The sequence below is a fragment of the Callorhinus ursinus genome, unplaced genomic scaffold (genome assembly GCF_003265705.2).
Source record: "Callorhinus ursinus isolate GAN/ISIS: 27379988/994484 unplaced genomic scaffold, GSC_fseal_2.0 scaffold4, whole genome shotgun sequence".
NCBI classification, from domain to species: domain Eukaryota; kingdom Metazoa; phylum Chordata; class Mammalia; order Carnivora; family Otariidae; genus Callorhinus; species Callorhinus ursinus.
The window spans coordinates 101,098,965-101,123,214 of record NW_027397066.1 but is presented as its reverse complement, the minus strand read 5'-3'; the positions used below and the strand labels follow the sequence as shown (position 1 = coordinate 101,123,214).

At 36.7% G+C, this 24,250-nt stretch overlaps 1 protein-coding gene across 10 annotated transcripts in view; it reads right to left on the bottom strand.

Moving 5' to 3' along the window:
• The window catches only part of BLTP1 (bridge-like lipid transfer protein family member 1), a 207,764-nt gene extending 188,619 nt beyond the window's left edge, over positions 1–19,145 (bottom strand). For 7 of the 10 annotated variants that reach the window (XM_073892221.1, XM_073892219.1, XM_073892222.1 and 4 more), the window contains exons 1-3: positions 18,932–19,142; positions 17,155–17,242; positions 2,202–2,331 (exon numbers count right to left, since the gene is read on the bottom strand). In XM_073892221.1, coding sequence (XP_073748322.1) covers positions 2,202–2,298 — 97 coding nt within the window. In that variant the 5' untranslated portion in view covers positions 2,299–2,331; positions 17,155–17,242; positions 18,932–19,142. Of the gene's footprint in view, positions 1–2,201; positions 2,332–17,154; positions 17,243–18,931 lie in introns of all 10 variants that reach the window. The other 3 variants (XM_073892215.1, XM_073892217.1, XR_012378024.1) reach the window with 2 other exon arrangements.
• Between the last annotated feature and the right edge of the window lie 5,105 nt (positions 19,146–24,250).

Genomic DNA, 24,250 nt, shown 5'->3' with positions numbered 1-24,250 from the left:
CATTCCCAAGCTACTTCCTACAGGCTACAGTCATTTAAAGAGAAAGAAAACCAATGATTTTTTAAATCAGAGAAAAGGAAGTGTTTCATTTTTAATCAATAATTTCTGTTTTTTTAAAAAAAATGGAAAGAAGTGAGAATTTTGCCCTACTTAAAGGTATATCTATATTAAACAGGCCATTTTATACTATTTTGCTGTAACTGATAAGATAATAACCCACTTTTAAAGAATGCCAGTGAATATGCTACAGTAAATGGTATTTCAAATTTGACCCATTTTTCATGAGAAGTGTATAGTCACCTATAGGATTCATAATATTCCCAAAAGAACCTAGTTCATGCATATACAAAATATAAAAAAGAAAAAGCATTTTCTATAATAAATTTCCTTTTACTTAATCATTTTAAAAGCATAACTATTTTCTAAATTAGGACAAAGTAATGTAAAACAATTTAACATGTACAATCATTTAGCAACATGACATTAAGTTCTTAACTTTTTTAAAAAGTTATTTAACGTGGATAAAACAAAGCAGTCACTGAGTCAAAATATATTTTCTCAGGGTAGCTTAGACTGACAGTGATAACTCTGATGTAGCAAGTGCTATGATTTGCCCACAAAAATTATTTCTAGAACAATTCTTTTGAAAAGTTATTTTGATGATATGTCATTATTTTTTCTTTGTAAAAGGTGTTTTGTTTTTTTTTACTAAAGGATAGTTGACACATAATGTTACATTAGTTTCATGTATACAACATAGTGATTTTAATATGTCATTACATTTTAAATTTAAAGACATTTTGTGCTAATTTTTACTGTAAATCACTGTGTCAAGAGCAGGTTATGGTGGGCCATTCAGAAAGGTAAGAGGTATTTGCTGAGAAAGTATGCTTCCAGTATTATACAACCTGAGAATTGTGGCCTTTTCACTGCATCATGTTCCCCAACCCCTTCAATGTCATAAGGCCACTTAGTAAAACAGCAAGAGTAAACACCCTTAATTAAACTAAAAGAGAATTTTCAATGCTGCTTTTATGCAATTCTACTTCATATGAATGTTCTGCATTTCATCTTACTTTTTTGGCTTTAATCAATGATAATTTATAATGGCTCACTTCTGTCAATTAGAAAAAATAGAACTCAAAAGTTTAAATGGTAATCCAATCCTACATACAAATCACAAATAATAATTCCTTCTATACACATTTCACCTCTACCCATTTCCTTACCACATATCCTGTGGTGTCATGAAAGAAGCATAAGCATGCACGCAGAAAAAAACAGCTATGTTACCTGTATAAGTTATTTAATCCTTATGGGCCTCAATTCCACAAGTTAAGAGTCTGCTGCCTTCATAAGTTTGCTCTGAGCATTAAGTGAGATGACATATGCAAAATGCCAATGATATGTGGCACACAGAAGATACTCAATAAACATCATTACACTCTCTTTCCCTCTTACCCCATCTTACCCTTTCTATTTACCCCTCTACCTTTCTAATTGTTATGCTGAAATTCAAATCAAATACTGTTCTTCCACAAAAACTGCCTGGACAATAACAGCCTACAGTATTCTCTCCTTTCCTGATTATTATTTTGTATTTCCCTCTATTATTTGCTCATAGTCATTCATTCACTCATATTTCCCCCTTCTCTTTGCCACTGATTTATACACTGTTTTTTTATTATGTCTATGAACCTAGAAAGCTTCTGGAATAGTAGACAAAAAAAAATTTTTACTGGCAGAGCTCCATGTCAAGTATGTAAGGAGTGAGTAAAGAGATGAGATTAATTAGGCATATACACTCTATTTTGCTATAAAATATATATACCACGGGGATTTATCATTTTTAAAATAAAACAAACTGTGTGTGTGTGTGTGCGCGCGCGCGTGCACATGTGTTGAGATGCAGGGGGACAGTGAAGGAGTGGACCTGAGACAGGAAAGATAAGCTAAGTACGATGTCTTTCTTCTCCTTCCACCTCCCCTAAGTCAGACAAAGAGGAAGCCTAAGAAAAAGAACCCTTCAGAGCACTTGCCAGAACAAATATTCATAGAAACATAGATTAAAACCTTTTTTCCAAGAAATAAACCAATGGTATTGTAAGCATTTCAACTTCAGCTAACTACTGCTTAAAATTTGGCAGTTGTTAATCCATACATAAGAAACAATAAAGTGTAAGAAAATATTTTCTACTTACCAACAAGGAGCCAAACAACATTGGAATTGTGTTCTGTTAGAAAATCTTCTAATTGAGTGATACTAGGAACAATACTCTCATTCTTCCTTTGATCCATTACTGAAGTTTCTCCAGACCAGCATCTAAAGGCCTAAGAGTTCAAAAGTTAAATTAGGAATCAGAGATTTATTAAACTGCAAGGTAAATTATGTAAGGGAGAAAAAAGGTGAATTTAATAAAAGTGAAAATTCATTAAACCCCATTCCAGTTCCTTCAGTAAGAATGAAAAATATACAACAAACAGCAACAAAGCACATCCACATTTCTATATAAAATGTAAGACAACATATCACATTTTTAGTGTCCTGATTTCACCATTCTAAGAATGAGTAGAGACTTGGGCTCGGTTACCATACTCTGGCTCCAAATATGAGGGACATAATTACTAAATCTAATCAAAGATATTTATCTCAACAATAAGAAGTATTAATGATCTACATTAGACAAATTCATCTACACTTGTCTCAGAAGCTGCCACTAAATGTTGTATTTATATATTAACTTATATTAATCCTTCTTAACCTCCATCAGCTCTGTATTTCCCATTGTTCCATGGGGAAACAATGTTCCTACTTTGGATTCACTCTGAGTAGAGTTTGGACTAAGCACATCTCCTCCTATCAGATGCAACAAACAGCAACAAAGCACGTCCACATTTAGATGTATTGAGAAAGAGTTAGATGAACTGAAGAGTAAAAAGTGAGGAAAGAAGTTCTTATTTTATGATCGAAGAAACAAGAAAATTATCCCTCTGTTAAAAACTCTCTCTCATGTTAATACAGCATTAACATGACTAACCCAACCTACCTATAACAAAATTATCTTGTGATAAATCAGAAAAAGGTAAACAAAACAAAACAACAAGAAAAACGAGCCTTAATCACAAAGAGAGATACATGGTTAATGATCATGTAAGGCAAAATAGCATAGGTGACTTTACAGAAAACTAGAAAAACAGATTTTAAAACAGGAAGAATACATGAAAACGACTTTCTAGTTGAAATTCAGTACAGCTGATTTGTCAACTTCCTAAAAATGTTCTCTACTCACCAGAGTCCTATCTTCAGAGATCACAAAACAAGTTTAAAAATTGGGTTAGACAACATTGCCAGATTACAATGTTTCATATTTCTAAATTGTCGAAATGTTAGCAATTCAGAGGCAAGTTAAACATCTCTTTAAAAAAAAGAAAAAGAAAAGCTCAACAACAAAATGTTTATTAGTAATAGTGATAGGGAAACCTAAGGGTAAAAGAACCAGAAAAAAATGTTTAAATGTTTTCATTTTTCAATAACTGTTTTTTCCTACAGTTTAGAAAATGAGTAAAAAAATGTTCTCATAGTGAACAGCTTGGTAGTGACCCCAGGTTGGGGGGTAGGGAAAATGAGTGCAGATGGTAAAAAGGTACAAACTTCCAGCTATAAGATAGTAAGTTCTGGGGATATAATGTACATCATGGTGACTGTAGTTAGCAATATTGTATTATATATTTGAAAGTTGCTAAGAGAATAGATCTTAAAAGTTCTTCTCACAAGAAAAAAAGTTATAACTATGTGAAGTGATGGCAGTTACTGTGGTAATCATTTTGCAATATATATTTGTATCAAATCATGTCGCGCACCCTAATATAATATTATATGTCCTTTATATCTCAAAACTAGAAAAACGTGTTCTCATACTTCTCAAACCTTTGAAAAATATGTCAACTGGCAACTTAAAATTTGGGGGCTAGCTTTACAACATAAGCTTCTCTTTCTTTCTTCCTTTTTTGTTTTAAACTAAAAAAAGAAAATAAGGGGCGCCTGGGTGGCTCAGTTGGTTAAACGTCTGCCTTCGGCTCAGGTCATGATCCCAGGGTCCTGGGAAGGAGCCCCACATCAGGCTCCCTGCTCGTCGGGGGGCCTGCTTCTCCCTCTCCCTCTACTGTTCCTGCTGCTTATGCTCTCCTGCTCTCTGTCAAACAAATGAAATCTTAAAAAATAAATAAATAAACTAAAAAACTAAAAAAATACAAATTTTAAAAGGAAGAAAACACTGAAAAAGTCTTACATTCAAAACCAAAAATAATGGCTTATATGCTACAAAGTAACATCTGTGCCTATTTCATATTTATTGTTACAATTTTATAGTAATCAACATACCACTGCTGATGAAAAGATCACCTACTAACTCCTGGGGATGTTTCATGAGGGTTGTATCCTGGCATTCAGGTTTCCACATAAAAAGGTGATCTGTTTTGAATCAAATCCAAGGGCGAGTGATCTATCCACCAAGAGGATCTAAAGAGCTCATCCAAAATCTCTACCACTAACTACTGTAACAACCCACAGCCAAACAGAATGAGAAAGAGGGTGTTCAGGTTGCAAAGACAGAAAATTGCAGTATCACAAAGTTTACACTTTTCCAATTATTAGTTAATGCAAAACCTTTAAGAGAAATCAACAGATAAAGGCTCAATAGTTAAAACAACATTTTGAGTATGTACTGAAGTAAAGGCTAAGACTTAATAAAGGCCCTGAGTAAGAAGTAGACATTCTGATGAAAAGGAAGTTAAGTCAAAGCAACAATGGACACAGAGAATCCAGATGGAAGTGGGGCTATATGCTTAGCCACACTGTTTACATGGTACACTACGAATTCCTTAATGGAGAGTAATTAGAGACTGATAAAAGAATCTACTGCATATTCTTCATGAAGCAATTGATGGAATAACAAATCGGTTGTTTTCTCTTCCTCAATCGTTCAGTCTAAAATCCATAAGGTAAAGCACAGTAAGGTAAGCATCTGCATTTGGGGAAAAGATGGACAGGAGTCTCCTCAGCATGGGGGGGGGGTGTCAGAGCCCAATAATATTAAGTATCTGTTTGTGTGATGAAGAGGCTAGTGAAAGAATGGCAGTGTTTCAGGGTATCAAAGCCATAGCAGGACGAGGAGACCATACTTGTAGGGAAGAGGTCAGGCACAGGGTGCTAGAGTCTGAGTGGAAGGAAGAGAGCATCAGTGGTGGGGGGAAGAGGCTGAAGAAGGAGACCAGCTCAAGGTGTTGGAGCCTGAGCAGGGAGGTTGCCTGATGCAGGGTGTCAGAACCAAAGAGGAAAGCATCAGATCCCAAAGAGATAAATAGGGCTTCCATGCAGGAGGGCAATCTGGAGTAGTGTGTTGATGTGGGAGCAGGATAAGGAGGGCACACACCCAGGAAACAGCCCTTGCAGGGTATTGGGGAGGGGGTTAATTAAGTAAACATATTACGGATAATAAAAGCCAGTTTTCTCACTGTTGGAGGATATATAAAGGAAGAATATTAGACGAGATCGGGCGCATTCAGGGTGGTATGGCCGTAGACAAAGGAAGAATATTAGAATTAATCCCGTGGTGTTTGATAAGAACTAGAGGTATAGTTCTCAGTATAAGTAGATACAGAAATAAATACGGCTACAAACATGTATATGTATGTATACACATATGCTCATTAAAAGGTCTGAGAGCAGCAGCACTGCAATTAAAATGAACAGAGAACTTTGCTCCTAAAAACCATTTTCTATCAAGAAGAAACAGGGCTCCTTGAAGAAATGGCTGATTCCACAAATAGGGCAAGGAAAGTCAAGATGAGCCATGTTTTCCAGACGGGAAATACCTGAATGATGGGAACATGTCAAAAGGACACAGAAACCAGCTTGAAGAGGCTCCCAGTGGCAAAATCTGGGGCAATTTAAGCATCAAAATAAATAATAGTAATAGATTAAAACCCATTTAATAAAAAGAATCTGTGAGTCCATACCAATATAATCAGTTAAATTTTGATAAGCAACAGGATTCTCACATCATCTCAAAATAACTCCCCTCAAAATAATTATTAATGACAAAGGGAGAAAGAAGAACTTTGTGAATTTAATTAAGGATCAAAGGAAGTAAACACCAGCAATATTAAGATAAATCGGAACTGTACACTCCCTTTTTAATTTTTTATTTGATTATAGTTGACACACAATGTTCCGTTCAGTTCAGGTGTACAACACAGTGGCTCAACTTCTCCAGGCATTATGCTAAGCTCACCACAAATGTAGCTACCATCTTAATAGAAGAACACAGCCTCACTTCTATGATATTCCCACCAAAGATGCATAACCTGAACCTAATCTATCTTGCCTCTCTCTTCTGATAGATTATGACCAATACAGATTGTTTTATTCATCTTTGTATTCCCAGTACTTGTGACAGTGCCTTGAACACAGCCACTGTTTTCAAGTATTACATCATTTTAAATGGTATTTTTATCTAGTTCATAAGAAAATAACACTGATCTACATGTTTCAACACAAGCTCCCTCAATATTTTCATGATTCATCTATATTCTCTTCATTTTTCCTGAAGTCCATTATATATACTTCAAAACTGCTGTCCACATTAGAATAGAAACTGTGGCAATTATTATTTTAGTGACAAAGAAAAGCATGAAAATGTGAAATGGTTCAAGCAAACAGCACAAACCAGAAATTTATCAAAGTTCCTAATTTAACACCACCACTACTATACCATTTTAGGAAATACTTTTCCAAGAAGATTACTTTTCAAAATGAATTACCTGTAAAATCTTTTCAAATACTACATTCACACTGTTTTATTTCTGCCTCATTGGCATAAAGAAAATAAAATTATCAAACATCTAATACTTCCATTAACACTTTTATAGACAGAATTCCAAATCTTAATTTGGTCCTTCAAAAATAGAGGCCATCCTACAAATCAGTACAAAAAAATATGAATATGATAGAAAAATAAGCAAAATATATAGTGAATTTACAAAGGAAGATAATATCACTAGAAATGGGAGCAATCACCATTTATCACCCAATAGTCATATTAAGTGAAAACGAGAAAGACTGCAACAACTATATTGGCAAAAATGTGGGAAAATGGTCACTTATACACAGTTGATAGATGTAAACTATCTTTGGGAAGAATAATTTATCAGATACTATAAAAATGTATATGCTTTAACTGGGACATATCAGTTCTAGGACTTTCTCAGAAATACTCAGGCACAAAAAGATGTTTTTCAAGGAACATCACTGCAGCATTATATAGTATACTGGGAAATGTGAAAAATTGTCAATTAATAGGAAAATAGTTAAATAAATCATGGTATACTCTACTGGGAAATAATATGCAACCTTTCTGAAAGAATGAGATGGCTCTATATGGGCTGATAGAGAGCAATGTCCAGGATGTATGTAATGTTAGCAGGGAAAAAGTAAATTGAGAAACAAAATGTATAGTATTCCACTTATGTTTAAAAGAAAAAAGACTATTATGTATGTTACATGTATAATCCTATATATACACATATGTATATATGTGCACATACATGAAGTGTGTGTATGTGTGTGTCTGTACACTTTTTTAAGTCTGCACAAACACTAGCAAAGCCATGAGTGGTTACCTCTAGAGAGAACAGTGAGAAAGATTTGGAAGGAAGGAAAAGAATCAGTGAAACAGGACTTTCACTTTTATTCTTGATACTCTTGGTATTGTTTAAATGTTTTACAAGTGGCATATATTATAACACTTCTATAATTTAAAAAGAAAAAGGGAGAGTGGTGGCTGGAAGACAGGAAATGACAGTTTAGAAGGAGGCTTTTTTTTACCCAAGCATGTATCCCACAGCCTCTCCTTACAAATATGGCCAAGGAATAGGTATCTCCCAACCCAAAAGTAACAACTCAGTCATCGTCATTCTACCATCATGTCTTTCTTCAGTTCTTAAATGCTTATCTTTTTAAAATATTAAAATGCAAATACTGAGCAATATCAAACTCAAACTTCAAAACAACATCAGAAAGATCAGTTAATACCTTTGAAAAAATTATTTGAATTGAAAGCCTTGAGTGTAAAAAATGGAAGGAAGAATAGTTATACTGTTCTAGAAAGGGGCAGCAGGTAAGCTGCCATCAAGAAGGAGGTAAAGAACACTAAAAGGAAAGAGACTGGGCAAGGGAGAAGGAGAGAGTTATCAAAGAAAAACAGTAGAATCAAAAGAGCCTAAAAAGGGGGCACCTGGGTGGCTAAATCAGTTAAGTGTCTGACTCTTCATTTTGGCTCAGATCATGATCTCAGAGTCCTGGGATTGAGCCCCATGTTGGGCTCCACACTCAGCACAGAGTCGGCTTCTCCCTCCCTCTGCTCCCCCCCACCCCCGTTCATGAGCTCATGCATTCTCTCTCTCTCTCTCTCTCTCAAATAAATAAATCTTTAAAAAAAAAATCCTAAAAAAAGGTGTGGCGGGGGCGCCTGGGTGGCTCAGTCGATTAAGCTTCCAACTCTTGGTCTCAGCTCAGGTCTTGATCTCAGGGTCTTGAGTTTGAGTTCAAGCCCTGAGTTAGGCCATTATATGGATTAAGAGCATAGATTCTGTACTAGACTACCTAAGTTAGAACTAACAGTTCTAACATTATAGCTGTGTGACCACAAACAAGTTACCTAACCTCTCTATGCTCTATTCCCTCATCTGTAAAACAAGAACACTAACAGTACCTATGTCACAGAGCTGAATAGTGAGAATTGATGAATTCATATATGTAAAGCATTTAGAATAGCACCCAGCACATAGTAAATAATACACTGTATAAATGTTTGTTAATGGCAACCAATGCTTTAGTGTCTTGCTCATATACTGTTGGCATTCACCTCTACACAAGAATACTGCTCATTTTGAACACCTGTAACATCTTCCTGAGGACTGCTTTTTGACTGCAGAAACATCTCAGCTTATTATCAGGACAAGCCAGAAATGCCAGAGTTAATGTCAATGATAGCTCGCAAAGTGTTGGATGAACACCTGCAGCTTCCTTGCTCTTAGTTTGGGATAACTCTGAGGAGTACTTCATTTGGTCTCCAAGAGTTCACCAATGGTAGTGAGCTCCAGATGCCCACAGCAGTAACTGCTACAATAATGCCCTTTATTGACTTCAGTCCCTTTCCTTTCTTACTTCCCCATCCTCTACCAGTGTTTCCTATGATCACTTCCCAAATAAACTACCTATACTTGAATCCTTACCCAGGTTTTGTTTCTGAGGAAACCCAAACCAAGGCACTATTTTTTTTTTTAATTTGTTACTAGTCCTATTAAATCTGAGGACAGTTTCTTTTACATGAAAAAAAAAAAGATTCTGTACTTAAAGAGATCATGAAATCATACGATTTAAAGGACACAATATTAAATATTTAGTATTTTTTAAAGTTAGCTTTAATTCAGGGCATATATATATATATATATATATATGCTGGGTTTTGGAACTGGGTTTTGACAGAAAGAGAAACATTTCCTTCATCTGAACAGGAAGAAAGAGGAAAGGAAAGACCCAGATATGGGGAGATTTGGTGACAGAAAGATGAGAGAAACTGATGGCTTCTATGTATTTTTGAAAAAGTCAAATTCGTATTTATCTAAAACCTCTTCTATTTCATTCCATTTTTTAAAAAAATTATTATTACTCCCAGTTTTTTGGCTCTAATCCCATTACTTCTACAGTTCCTGTTCCTCTTCTATTTTTCTTCATCTTTAATTTATGTTTATAATGGCTGTCAGAAGAATGGACCTACGGTGGTGGATGAGAGGGCCTTCACCACCACAGCTTACCCCATGTCCTCCAACTCCACTCTACCTCAGCAATAATCATTTGATCAGAAAAGGCGAGTGGGAGGAACTGGATGATTTGTGCACCTGCCCACAGCTTCTCAAGAAAACCTCACTGCACTGGTTAACCTTCTTCCAGGGCTGCATGACTCCTCTAAAAGAGATATCACCCCATAATTTGACAAAGGATTTCAGAAGGAAGGTTATCCTATATCAGGTTTAAACTGGAATAAGTCTATACATTGCATACGATGTGAAAAGACCTGGTTATGAAGAGCCAGAGCTTTCTCTGGAACTGTCATGGGAAAGTATATATTTGATTTTGATTTTTTGGAAGAACATACTTAAGACAGTTGCATGATAATGTAGGGCTTTGTTGCTTGTTCATTCAATAAATATGTATTGAGCTTAAAAATTCTACAATACAGCAGGCGCCTGGGTGGCTCAGTTGGTTAAGCGTCTGCCTTTGGCTCAGGTCATGATCCCAGGGTCCTGGGATCTAGTCCTGCATCAGGCTCCCTGCTCAGTGAGGAGTCTGCTTCTCCCTCTACCCCTCCCCCCTGCTCTCTCTCTCTCTCTCTCTCTCTCTCTCTCGCTCTCTCTCTCTCAAATAAATAAAAATATTTGGGGCACCTGGGTGGCTCAGTCAGTAAAGTGTCTGCCTTCAGCTCAGGTCATGATCCCAGAGTCCTGGGATTGAGCCCCGAATCGAGTTCCCTGCTCAGCAGAGTCTGCTTCTCCCTCCCACTGCCCCTCCCCCCCCAGCTCATGCTCTCTCTCTCACTCACTCTCTCACAAATAAATAAATAAAATCTTAAAAAAAAATTCTACAATACAGCTAAGGAGTTCTGAGTGTTAAATTTAAGATTTGGAATATTTACAATAATCTTCAATAGGATGTCTGGCAATATAGAAAATGCTAAAGAAAGGCTGTTTGAATGACTACCTGTATCTTAGCAGTTATATCACATGGTAATTATCACTTTAGAAGTCTGCCCCCCCACTAGACAGCTGTTCTTAAGGATGAGTTTGCCCTACTCATTGAAGTGCCATATCCAACCACATTCCTGTATACAGCAGTCTCTCAATACTTGTCTCAGAAATGAATGAAATAAATACATCATTATAAAAAGTACATAATTATGAACTATTGCCAAAAACAAGTATTCCCAAAATACCCAGAGCCAAAGAGAGTCCTAAATGATCTTTTCCACTCTCAAGAAAATCTGGTTTTCATTTGCTTGAGTTTAAGAAGAGGATATTCAACTTTTTAATAACCCAATGCCAAATGTAACAAAAATGTGAAAAAAGTTTAATTAATTTCAAATCTCTCACACAACAATGAAGCCACAATTCTTTGGATAAAAGTTGTTCACATATCTTTAGACCATTATATTAAAGTTCTATGGATTTAATTACAGTTCCTTTTCTATAAAAGAAATTTCATGGGTTTTAAGAGTTGAAAAACCAACTTTATAGTTCTCCTTTGAACTTCATCAACATTGATATTCTGTTCATCATCAGGTAAAATTAAACACCTATTAGAACATACTGCTCATCTCTACTATGGCATAATGACATCCCAAAACAAAAGTAAAACATAAATCAGATCAGAACATTTTTATCCAAAATGAAGTTTCAAGAATGATTAAAACATCTGAGCTATTCATTTAGAACACTGACTAGAAAGAATCACTCCAGGTCCCTTTCAGTCCCAGGATTCTATGTGCAACAAACACAATTCATTATTAACTAAGTCTAAAATCCAACAGAATTAAGTAGTAAAATAACATTCTATCAGAAATAACAGAAATCATCTGGTATCCTGGAACTAGAATAGGCTTTAAAACCAGATATGAAATGGAAAGCTCGCTCCATCCCTTTAATTCCTTCCTTAGCCATGATAAAGCTTGAGCAAGTTACTGCATCTCAGAGCCTGTTTCCACATGGCCATTTCTTCCTTGAAGAGATGCTGAAGGCATTAAAAACACAAAGCAAACATAAAATTCACAGTACAGTGCTTGACAAGAAACACAACAGTGGTAGCTAAGCTACTGTTATTAATGTTCTTTAAAAAAATCAGCTTTACTGTAACTTTTGCATCTAAGGTGAAATAAAATTTTGTTACATTGTATACATCATGTAAAAAAACCCAGCTCAACAAAAAAGGTGAAATCTAAAAAAAACCAAAAAACAAACAAAAAAACAATAAAATGCATACCAGGCCTGCTTCTCCCTCTCCCACTCCCCCTGCTTGTGTTCCTGCTCTCGCTATCTCTCTCTCTGTCAAATAAACAAACAAAATCTTTAAAAAAAAAAAAAAACAATGACTAAAAATCCATCTCATTTCTTACAATATATAAGAAAAATACATATATGTAACTAAATAACAGAATTTTACAAAAAAATTAGTTGGCATAAATATCAAGAAAGTATTACATTAATATGAATAATATAGTTCTACAAATACCAGTGAGCATGATTCTTAGAAGCAGATCAAATACCAAAATACACTAGCCACCAGGCAACTATTGCTGAAGAAATATTCAGATATGGTGAGTGACAATTCAAACGCTACAAATCTGCAAATTAATGTACTTTTTAACTTTGTAATCTATGCTACAAAAATGGTTCTTTATACTATGTATGGAAGAATTTTTAACATCTAAGAAATCATATCATTCAACAAAAATTTTGCACTTTAGGAAAGGTGACTTCCACAGCCAGAAATTTATGCTGATTTACCTAAATACTTAATAGAAGCAAAAGCAAAACAAAACCAATCTCTTAAAAATCTATAGAAAACATATCTACTAATAGGGTAAAAAGAACTGACTTCGATCTCTCCAAACCTAGAAGAAACCATGATTTTTAAATATAACCCACTTTTAATAGTCCACCAGAACTAATTACTACCTTCAACATATTCCTTGATACGGTCAGTAATACAAAGAGATCAACAGTAACTGCTTAATCCTCCCACTTCTACATTCCATACACTGGTTGTGGGGTTTTGTCTTCATTTTTTGTACTGACTAGTGAACACGCTGTCCAAGTTTTATTTTAATCAAGAATTCAATATATCACTTTCATTTTGATTAAAAATACACCAGAAGGTATAACACTAAAAAGCACCAGCAAAGTAAAATTCTATAGGATTTTTGTAATAAAACTATTTCCATTTTCCTATCTGTCCCTTAAGCTATGTTCTACCTTATGTCATGTCAGTCAGAAAACCCTCCCAAATACATATTCAAACCACTTGCCCAACAGAATAGGGTCCTGGATGTGGGGAGAAGGAGAATGAAACTTGCAACATGTGTTTACCAACACTCTCATCATATCAAGTACAAAGAAAATGTTTTTTAATAGCGTGTTGCTACCCAAAGAGCCCACAAGATCCATTTAGTAGCCAATTCCTGTGAGCGGAGAATTGCCACAACTGAAATTGAACTTTCATGTAAATAAAACAACAATATATGATTATACAATACTACTGGTTATATCAGAGACAGCATTTTAAATGGATATGTATAGAAAAAAATGGATATAGAAATATACTTTACATATACATAAAAAGTGACAAAGTATAATAACATCAGTAATCTAAGGTTTAAGCTTTAAACATTTTGGTCAATGTTCTCCTACTCTTTGAAATGTTCATTCCATGGTATTAATTCACCATTAAAATAATAAAAATATAGCTGCCATAACAATGGCTGTAACATTTATTCAATGCTTGCTGTGTGCTAGGCACTGTTCTAAGCACTTCATGTGTATTTACTCATCTAATCGTCACAAATAACTACTCATTTACAATTCTCCATTTTACAGATGAGAAAACTATGGCATTGAGAAGCTAAGCACAAACACAATTAATACATGGCCTCAGTAATTATCTCTTCATTCTCAGTTTCTTTATATGAAAAATGAGATCCTTCCTCCCAGCTTTACATTTACAAGCTAATATGAATGCTATCAAAATTCCTATTTTGTTATAAAAAATTCATATTTTGCCCACTATGGAATTTTTTTCTTCTAAAAGGATCCTCCATTAAATCAAAGGTCAACAAGCACTTTTAAAAATAACCCTAACTGGTAGCACGTTAAGTTATGGAGCCTGATTAGTAGCAAAGAAGGCCAAATTATAAAGTGAGCCAAATCTGACTTAACCACCTCCCCACTTTTCTAGAACCTCTGTCTCACCTGGTCATAAAGGCTATATTTTTGTACTTTGAAAGAGCTTATTTGACCCTAAAGAATGTGACAAGTGATAAAAGATGTATGGTGGTTTTATAATGTCTAAAAATTCCTTAATATTTCTCCCTTCAAGAGGTCAAACTTAATTATTTCCCTCTCAAGTGTGGGCTGGACTTAGTGATACAGTTCTAAAGAATATGACAGAAGCAATGGTTAGTCAAAAATGGCATCACAGCTTCCTCCCTGCTCTCTTAGATAATCTGTTCCAGGGGAAACCAGCTGCCTTGTTAGGACACTTAAAAAGCCCTGGAAAGGTTCACATGCTGAGGATTTGAGGCCTCCAGCCAACAGCCATGTGAGTGGGCCATCATGGATGTAAATCCTTCAGCGGCAGTTGAGATGACTGAAGTCCCAGCCAAGATTTTGGCTGCAACCTCCTGAGAGACCCTAAGATCGGAGGAAACCAGTTTACACACTCCCAAATCTAGATCCACAGAAACTGAGATACTAAATATTTTAGACCACTAAATTCAGGTACGATTTGTTACTCAGCAATAGATAACTAATACAAAGTATGAGAAAAGTAATTTTGTAAGATATCTGCAAGTTATCTCTACCCTAATGGTTCATACCTGTCAGGTTAAGCTAAACTACTGCACTCTACTCTCCTCCAACTTATCAAAAGATGAGGAGTAATAACACACCAAGAAGATTACCAATCATACGAGTGAATCATTTCCTCTCCCTACTATAAGTGGGAGTCTCCTGGATGAGCTCTGTGGAGCAACCTCTACCTTGCCTCCTACAAAGGAGGATCTGTATCCATAATCATCACCACCTCCTTAACTCCTATCTCAGTAGAAGTCTATCTAAAGTACCCCTGACCTGCATCCTCATATTCCATCCCTTCCAGCTTTGTAGTGATTAATTATTCTCCCTCATTCCTCTGTCTTCAAATTTTATTTCTGATGGTTTTTTTATCCTCAGCAAATAAAGATTATAAATCATATCACTCATACCTTTAGAAAACAAAAACTCTTTCTCAAACTTGTATCTCTAGCTATCCTCTCTCTGTTCCGCTTAAAACCAAACTTTCTGAAAGAGTAAATGACATTAGCTATTTCAAGTTTCTTATCTCTTACCCAGTGTGAACTGGCTCCACATATATAATTGTTCTTACTCAGGTCAATGACTTCTTGATGTTCAATGGATACTTTTCTTGTCCTCATTTTATTTGATGTCTCAAAGATGCTTAATATTCATTCCTTTTCTCCAAACTCAGTTCTTCCATTGACTTCTGTGATTCTCCTGCTTCCTTATCTACTCACTCATCTCCTTTGAAGTGTGTTTTCCTTCCATCTGATTTATTAGTGTTCCCCATCCTCATTTCTCTTCTTTTACTCTACATTTTTTCCCTGTGTGATCTCATCCAGTCCCATTGCTTTTAACCAGCAACTATAATCTGAGACTCCAAATTGTATGTCTCCAGCTAGGTGTTCTTAACTAAGATCCATATATACAACTTCCTAATGACATTTCACAGATGCCTCATAACAACCCCAAAGTGATCTTCTCCGGCCATGTTCCCCAATCTACTGTTCTTTGTATACTGCCATAGTAAATGGTCCCAGAATCCACTCAGTTTCCCAGAATCCACTCAGTTTCCCAAGCCAGATATCATATAATTCAGTTTGCTTATCTTTCAAATATTTATTAAACATTAATTACGTGCTTGAACATGACAGTGACCAAAAACTTTCCTGACTCTACTTTCCCTCAAGCCCACTAAATCCTACCCAGTGCATCTCCTTTGCATCTATCTAATCCATCTCCATCCATAATTCCCACCTGCATCACTGTACTTCTGGTTCTCATTTGCCACCTGGATTATTACAACAGCCTCTAAATGATCACCACTCTGCCAAGTTCATCACTCTCCAATTCATCACCAAACTGTTGCCTGACCATGTCACTTGTACTTGTTATTTACAAATTGCCTGAAATTTTCTCAAATTAAAGAGTTAATTTTCTTTTTTTTTAATTTTATTTATTTATTTGACAGAGAGAGACAGCGAGAGAGGGAACACAAGCAGGGGAATGGGCAGAGGGAGAAGCAGGCTCCCCACTGAGCAGGGAGCCCAATGCGGGGCTCGATCCCAGGACCCTGGGATCATGACCTGAGCTGAAGGCAGACGCTTAACGACTGAGCCACCCATGTGCCCCTAAAGAGTTAATTTTCTTAACATTTCATGAAATTTTTTAAATTTCAACACTATCATTAACATGAAAAAAAAAATGCCAAAATGAAGTCTGTAAGAATCCTAGTGTCCCACTGTACCTTAAAGTAGCACTAGTGGAGTACCTTCATTTATTAACTGAAATTATGAAAGACTTATAAATACAAACATTTACCATATGGGTAGTGCTGTTTTCCTAGTCTTTTACATAAACCAAAAACATCTTTGCATATAAAACTCAAGAAAATGTATGGTATTTCACAAAAATATTACCTTCTAGAAAAAATCCTCTACTCTAGACTCTCCAGGGCCATGATAACCACTATTCTAATACTAAAAACCTGAAATAAGGTATATGGTACTCAATAAATATCAAGGAAATGAATTAAGTTTTTCTTCATCATGTTTAACCATGTTTTCTACTATGCTCCATAGAACTCATAGTAAAAAATATACTTGAGTTCAATCATACCCAGTATTCTGTGAAGAACAAACCAAAAGTCAACTAATTTTCTTCATTTCTTTTTAAAACTGTTTATAACATAGGCAGATTAATGAGCAAGCAAAAGAGGGGAAAAAGTGTTGACACTTGATCGAATCAAGCCAAAGTTCCCCTTGGCTTTCTCCTGCCAATATACAAGCTAAGCACATAACTTAATTGTCAGATATCAACAATTCAAAAGTCAGGTAAAATGAATGGCAAGTCACATTATACAGCCCCCCAAACCCCCACCCCTTGACCATTTAAACAGATTAAAACACAACTGAAGCAGAAAGTCAGATTTCCCCTATCTCAGCTTTAATTGGAAATTAGATTTTTTAAAAACTTAGCCAAAATATTTACCCCAATTTTTTTTTTCAGAGTCTGCAATGTTGTTTTGCTTCCTTCTTATCTTCAGAAGATCCACCTGCAGCGTTTCATCTTAACAAACCTGAAAAGAACATTTAATCAATATACAAGATAGTCTGGCTATACCATCATTTTCACCACTTCAGATTAAATTATTTGATTACATGCGTGCAAATGCACACATGTGGAAAGTTTTTAATGTTACTCCAAAATTGCATTTCCTTCTTTAAAGTTTCCAAAGAAGAAATACTTCTAAATCTAGAATAAGACCAGTTTCCAAACTACACCATTCCAAAGGTTTCAAAACCACTACAACTACAGTAAGAGCATGATTTGGGTAGTGAGAGGGTTGTAGAGGTCAAATCCTACCTTTAAAACACACTCAAGGGGCACCTGGGTAGCTCAGTCGGTTAAGCATCTGACTCTTGGTTTCAGCTCAGGTCGTGATCTCAGGCTCATGAGATCAGCCCCCCCCCCATTGGGTTCCACACTCAGAGTCTGCTTGAGATTTTCTCTCTCTCTTCTGCCCCACCCCCTGGGTGCGCTCTCTAAATAAATAAATAAATGAAATCTTAAAATATATATATACCCAAAGTGTGGCCTTAAAAAAAGTTGTTCTCTCAAACTGTTGGGTCTTTGCTGGCAAGAATGATGCCTCAGTTTCCTTCCAATTCCAAGCACCTGGCACACTACTCATTTAATGAAAACCACTTTGAACTCTTAAGATACTTGGGAGACGATAAAGGGTATTGATTAAGGGATTGTAAACTGGAGTCAGATTACCTAGTTTAAATCTCATCCCTTGACTTTGGACAAGTTGATTTTTAGGACTGTGCGTTATCTATGAAATGATAATAATAATGGACCTTACATGATAAGATTGTTATGACGGAACATGCATATGAAATATGTACCGCTCAACAATTATGTAAGATAAATGTTCTGGTTAATTCATCTATTTTTATGTTTAATGTTTATGGTTAACTTAGAATAAATCAGCTTCAATGCCATGCAAGGAGTCAAAGCAGCAACATGAAACCAGTTGAAACTTACACGCCTGGACAGTAAAAAAAAAAAAAAAAAAAAAAAAACAACCATGATTTCCTTTCGGGGGAAGTTTACAAGAACTCTTTCCATTTAACAAGCGTCCCTAACTTTCTACTGTCAAAACTAAGGCAAATGGAGATGGGAGTTAGGTGTCGGGAGTGGGTGGGAGACAATACTCTGCAGAAGCAAAATCAACTTCCCTTCACCTTCCTTTGACCAAAGATAATGTTTCCACTGAAATGTACTCTTCAGTAGTGTAGACTCGGCAAGCACCAATTCAGAATACAAAACACTCCACGCCTGAATTGGAAAGAGGAATTCTAAGGCTCCAGCGCCCCTGGTCAATCGACCCTACGTTAAGCAGTTCGGGTAAAGGCTGTAAAGGCTAAAGCCTGAGCCTGCAGGTGCACTGACCTTCCCGCCCGCCGAGTCCACACACCAGCAAGTGGGCGCCGCCCACCCGCCTTATCACCATCCACAGAGGCCGCTCCCGTGCCCGCGCCCCCAAAAATCTGACTACAATGGCCCTTCCAGGCCTTCCCATTGACCTCCGACACCAGGTCTACAAGTCCCGGTACTGTAGAAGAAACTAAAAAATGAATCGACACTGCAACAGACAACAGCGGTGAAGCCAAACCTCCAGACTCCCACCCCGCTGAGTTCCAGAGATGACGGAAAACTGCTGCTCACCCCAACCCTGCCCAGTCCGACCCCGTCCCCTCACCTGGGTGAGCGCCGGGGTGGCCTGGAACCGCTCCGGTCTCTCTCCGAGGGACGCCAAAGGCCTCGGGCAGCGGCAGCAGCGCCGAGCAGGACCCGGCCCGCGAAGCTCTGCCCGCGCCCACAACCTTCTAACCCCGCCACCCCGGCCAGCTGCCACAGGTCCGGCCCGGGGGCCCCAGCCACTGACACACAGGGGCGGAGAAGGATGGGAGGGGTCCCAGCCGGGGCCAGGCGTCACTGCGACTGCGTCAACTGGTAGCGCCACACGTCATGGCGCCGGCACGCCACCCAAGCCCCACCCAGGAATCTGCGGCGTCCCACCCCTTTCCTCTCCACCCCTTTCCCTCCTCCCCGGGCTGGGGGTGGAGTCTGGATCATGAGGCGGAGGTCAGGGGCGGGCTTGAAAAATCACCTGCTACTCATGCAAAGGGAATGTCCATGAATGGCCTTCCTGAGGCCGGCAGACAGAGAAGCACAGAAAAGAACAAAACGCTAACAAAAAGGAGAATCAGACCCGTGCTATGAAGTGAAATGAATCTACTCGGAATAGAGAGTAATACTTTTATGACCTTATCAATACCGGGACTTTGTATGAAATGAAACTACATTGAATCAATTGAGTCTGTTATTGTATTAATGAAAAGTGGTTTGATGCTCACCATTTTTAAAGAGAAAGACTCTTCATATTGTTCAGCGGGTAAACCAAGGCAAACGACTTTCTGGAGTTCGAAAATTATCTCAGATATATTGCGTACTTTTTATGTACGAATTGTAATAGGAAGAGGAAAGTGGAAAACAGTCTTAGCTGTATGGAAGTTTGTGATTGCTTGGGGCAGATGTGGAATACGTACATAAGACACTAGAAATGCACACAGTGATATGCAAGCAATAGCAAACAGAGTGTTAAGCATGGGCCAGGCACTGTCCAAAGCACTTCATATTTATTGATTTATTTAATCCTCCCAAAACCCTGGGAGATAGGTACTCTTATTATCCCTTCTATTCCCATTTCACAAATTAAAAACTAAGGTACAGAAAGGTTAAATAACTTGCCAACTGTACCTTAAATACTAAGGTACAGAGAGGTTAAATAACTTGGAAGGCTAGGGGTTGAACCAAAGCAATGTGGCTCCAAAGTTCATGCTGTTAAGCATTACTGTCTAATTTATCCTGCCTCAAGTTCTAAATGTCTAAAACTCTAGTTCTGACTTCCTTCCTGAGCTGAAGTACTGTATCTCCTAACGTTTTCAAGTGGGAGTTTTACTCTTACCCTAAAAGAAACAGATGTGAAACCAAATATAAAATAAAGCCAGAAGAGGTTAAACATATGACGTACCATATTAACCTTTATTGCATATAAGGAAATAGAGGCCCTGGCAGAGGTGCATTATGAAAGGACTGGATAAAAGCCAAAAAGAGAAAAACATTCACCTATCTTAGTTACTTCCACCTTCTACCAGGACACACCTACCACCCTTATTTGAATTCCTCTTTAGAGTTTATTTCTCCACTTCTGCAAAGAAATTAATTTCAACAGCTTTTTTCAAAATCTGGAAGAATCCCATTCATTCTCCAATTTTTGTTCCTTAGTAAGGCATCAGGACCCCCACATGAATTCAAGTTTGCCACAGCCAAACTACCAACTTTGCCCAAGAGGGAAACTGTCACAGTACAAATTCTCTAGAAATCTAGAAATTACCTAGATGTGGTTCAGATTCTTCAAATCAAAAACTGAACTGAATTAAATTGCCCTGGAACTAAGGGAAGGAGGGAAGAGAGGAAAGAGAGAAGAGGGAAAGAGAGGAAATGGAATAAATCTCTAATGGCATAATTTCATGTACAATGAAAGGATTATTTAAGGATAAGAGGAATTAGTTTCAAAATAATCCACAAAGGTAGCCACCAATTTAACCAAAGTTACATTGATATTTTCACTATGAAAATGTTTTACACTAGAGTAAAATAAAATGTGCTTCAAAAGTTAAATATATACTAAGAAAATTTTTAAAAATTAAATATATGCTAAGTGCCAGGCGCTTGGCTTATGCCTTATGGGTATTATTTCATTTAACTTGCACAAGCCCATAATGTAAATGTGGTGGATGAGGAAGTTTATAAAAGTTAAATAACTTGCCCAAGGTCACATAAGCTAGAAAATGGAACCAGAACTTGAACTTCTCAAGTGAATCTTTCACTACTCCATACTAGATCCAAGTTAAAAAAAAAAAAACTCTCAAATTGTAGAACTACAACACATAAAAATGTAAAACCACAGCTACTTTACAGATAATTTTAAAACAATGTTAAAACAGCATACTATCTGTATTTTAATGCATAAAGGAATTTACTACCACCAAATTCAAGATGTTAAAGTTTTTTGAATGCTTAATTCAGGTTTTTATTTTTCTATCATCTAATAATTTCTTAAAACTGCAATGTCTTGATGTATAAACTTGAGTGTTCCTCAAGTTGTTATGTACTTTTTATAACACCAGGATACCAAGTCTGAAGTCATTTCTCACACCAAATCATCATCATCATCATCATCATCATCATCAGTAATATTAGTAAGTCCATAAAAACAAAAAAAATCAATAGATTTCTGTATTATTTCACGATATACCTGCCAACTGAAATTATTTTTCTTTCACTTACCACTAGCCAATGCAGGCCACAATTCAAGCTTCTGTCATGCCAACTAGTATCTCAGGAGACACCAATGCTAAAACAAATCAATGAGATTTAAGTCAAATATGTTTTAGGAAAACCACAATTACCCACTTTAAAGCTGATAAAAAGTGAAAGGAGCTGAACATGCATTTGGAAAGAGGAAATTTGTACATCTTTTGATATACTAGAAGAACCCAGTTTTCTAATAATGATTTGAACTTTAAAATAACATGTAATGTCCTACAAATCAACAAGTAAAACCGCCAACCCATGAGCAAAAAATATGAACAGACAGCTCACACAAAAAGAAATACAAGTGGCCTAAAACAGTAGAAAAGGTGTTCTTCATTCTCATAACAAGTTAAAGGCCAGTTAAAGCTGCAGTTGAGGTACCATTGCTTTTCTTTTCAAGTGGCAAAGCTCAAAAATTTTTGATAACTCAGTATTAGAAAAGGCTTGGGGAAACAGAAACCCCCCATACCTCGCTGGCGGGCATGTGAATTGATTCAGCTTCAAAGGAGAGCAATACAGTAATATCATCTTAAAGCTGTCAGTGCTCATATGTTTTGACCCAGCAATTCCACTTCTAGAAATGAATCATACGGATATCTTCACACATGACCAAAATGTACAGGCTATCCATTGCTACAATGTTCATAAAAATAAAAGATTGTTAACCACCAAGTAACCTCCAATTCAGAAGACTAGTTTAAAAATTATGGAACATCCATAGAGCTGCAAAAAAAAATGTGGTAGCTATAAAAGCACCTATAGGAGATGATCTACAAAGGGTACTATAAAAAAGGTGAAGAGCAAAAAACGTACATGTACCTGTGAAAACTAGTAATAAGCCCAGACCTACAAATCTGACTTGATAAACATATTGCTCAAAAGACTAAATTGGACAAAAGTTAAAATTTCTGGTCAATGGCACATAGTGTAAAATAGCATGTATATGCATATATATATAATATTACTTTTAGGCATAGGTTATATACGAAAAAATGATGAAGAAAAACTGGTATATTGGGGCACCTGGGTGACTCAGTCGGTTATGTGTCTTCCTTTGGCTCAGGTCATGATCTCAGGGTCCTGGGATCAGGCCCCACGTCAGGCTCCCTGGTCAGGAGGGAGTCTGCTTCTCTCTCTCCTTCTGCCTCTCTCCCTCTGCCCCTTCCCCCCCCAACCCCCACCCCCAGCTTGTGGTATCTCTCTCTATCTCTCTCAAATAAATAAAATCTTAAAAAAAAACCTCTTGCTGCTCTTATTTTATATTTTATTATCTTGTTCATTTATTCTTCTTATTCTTTTTTAAAAAGTATAACGTTTAAAAATTTTTGTAAATTATCTCTTGATCTTGGGTGTGTTCCAGAAAAGGCTGAACAAAGGGTGATTTTTTCCCCTCATCCCTTAGTATTATTCAAACCCTCTCTTGGCATGTGTGCTAGCATAAGTGACAGAATCTTATCTCTCTAATAAACTCTCTTTATTGCCTTTGTAGTTACACTCTTTCTGCAATTCATTAATCATTTATCACTATATCTCAGTGATATATAAAATTTCTTATATATAAATGTGAAAAAATTATTTTGAAGTCTTCTTTATTTTGATTTTTCATGTCTCTATTTTTCTTCTTTACTTAAGTCAAGAAATATTTAATATCTGTATGCAAGACACTGGACTAAGCCCTGGATATGGGTACATAATCAAGGTAGACATGGTCCCTGCCCATGAGGAGCTGATAGTCAGTGGTGAAGATAGAGAATAAACCAAAAGCTAAATTAAAATCTATCACTGCAGTGTAATAATTCCCCGGTTATATTTTTCTTCCTCTAACACATATTAAGCTCAAATCCTTTTAATTATACGTGCTAGAAAATTGACATAAGTTGGCCTAAGTAAAGGTAATGTATTGGCCCTTGTAAGCTTTAGACAGCAGAATTAGATCAACTTCAGGTCAGGCATGAAGTTCCAAGCCATATATATCTCCAGGAACAGTTTGGCTATATCCCTCAGAGGAGCCATTCACTATGTTAGCTTCAGTCTCATGTTTCCCATGGTAGCAAGACAATGGCAGAGCTCCTGGTCCTATACCCTCCCCATTTTTTGATCCAGTAAGAAAGAGCAAGAGTCTTTCCTCCAGAAATCTCAGCCAAAGTTTCCTTGTGCCTCATTCACTGTACTTGGGTTCCATGCTTACCTTTAAAGGCAATGGGGACCGTGGTAGTGTTGACCGGCCTTGGTCATACACTCTTCCCCAGAATCAGAGCTACTACAAACTTCAAGCTGCCATTACTTAATCAATAAAGGTGTATCACAAAACACAGTGAAAAGACAGCCAGCTATGAATGAGGAAGCAACCCCTCAACAGACACTGAATCAGCCAGTCTAGATCTTGGACTTGTCAGCTTCCAGAACTGTGAGAAATAAATGTTTGTTGTACAAGCCAACCCCAGCCCCTACAAAAAGACTTCTCACAATGTTCACAATGTTTCCCAGTTTTTCTGTTTCTAAATACCTTTTTGTGCTACTACTAGATTGTGAATTTCCCCAGGAATGTCTTCCATGGTTTTGTATTTAGGCCCAGCATTGTATCTGGCATAAGGTAAAGTCACTAAATGTTTATTAAATAAATGAAGAAGGGAATAAT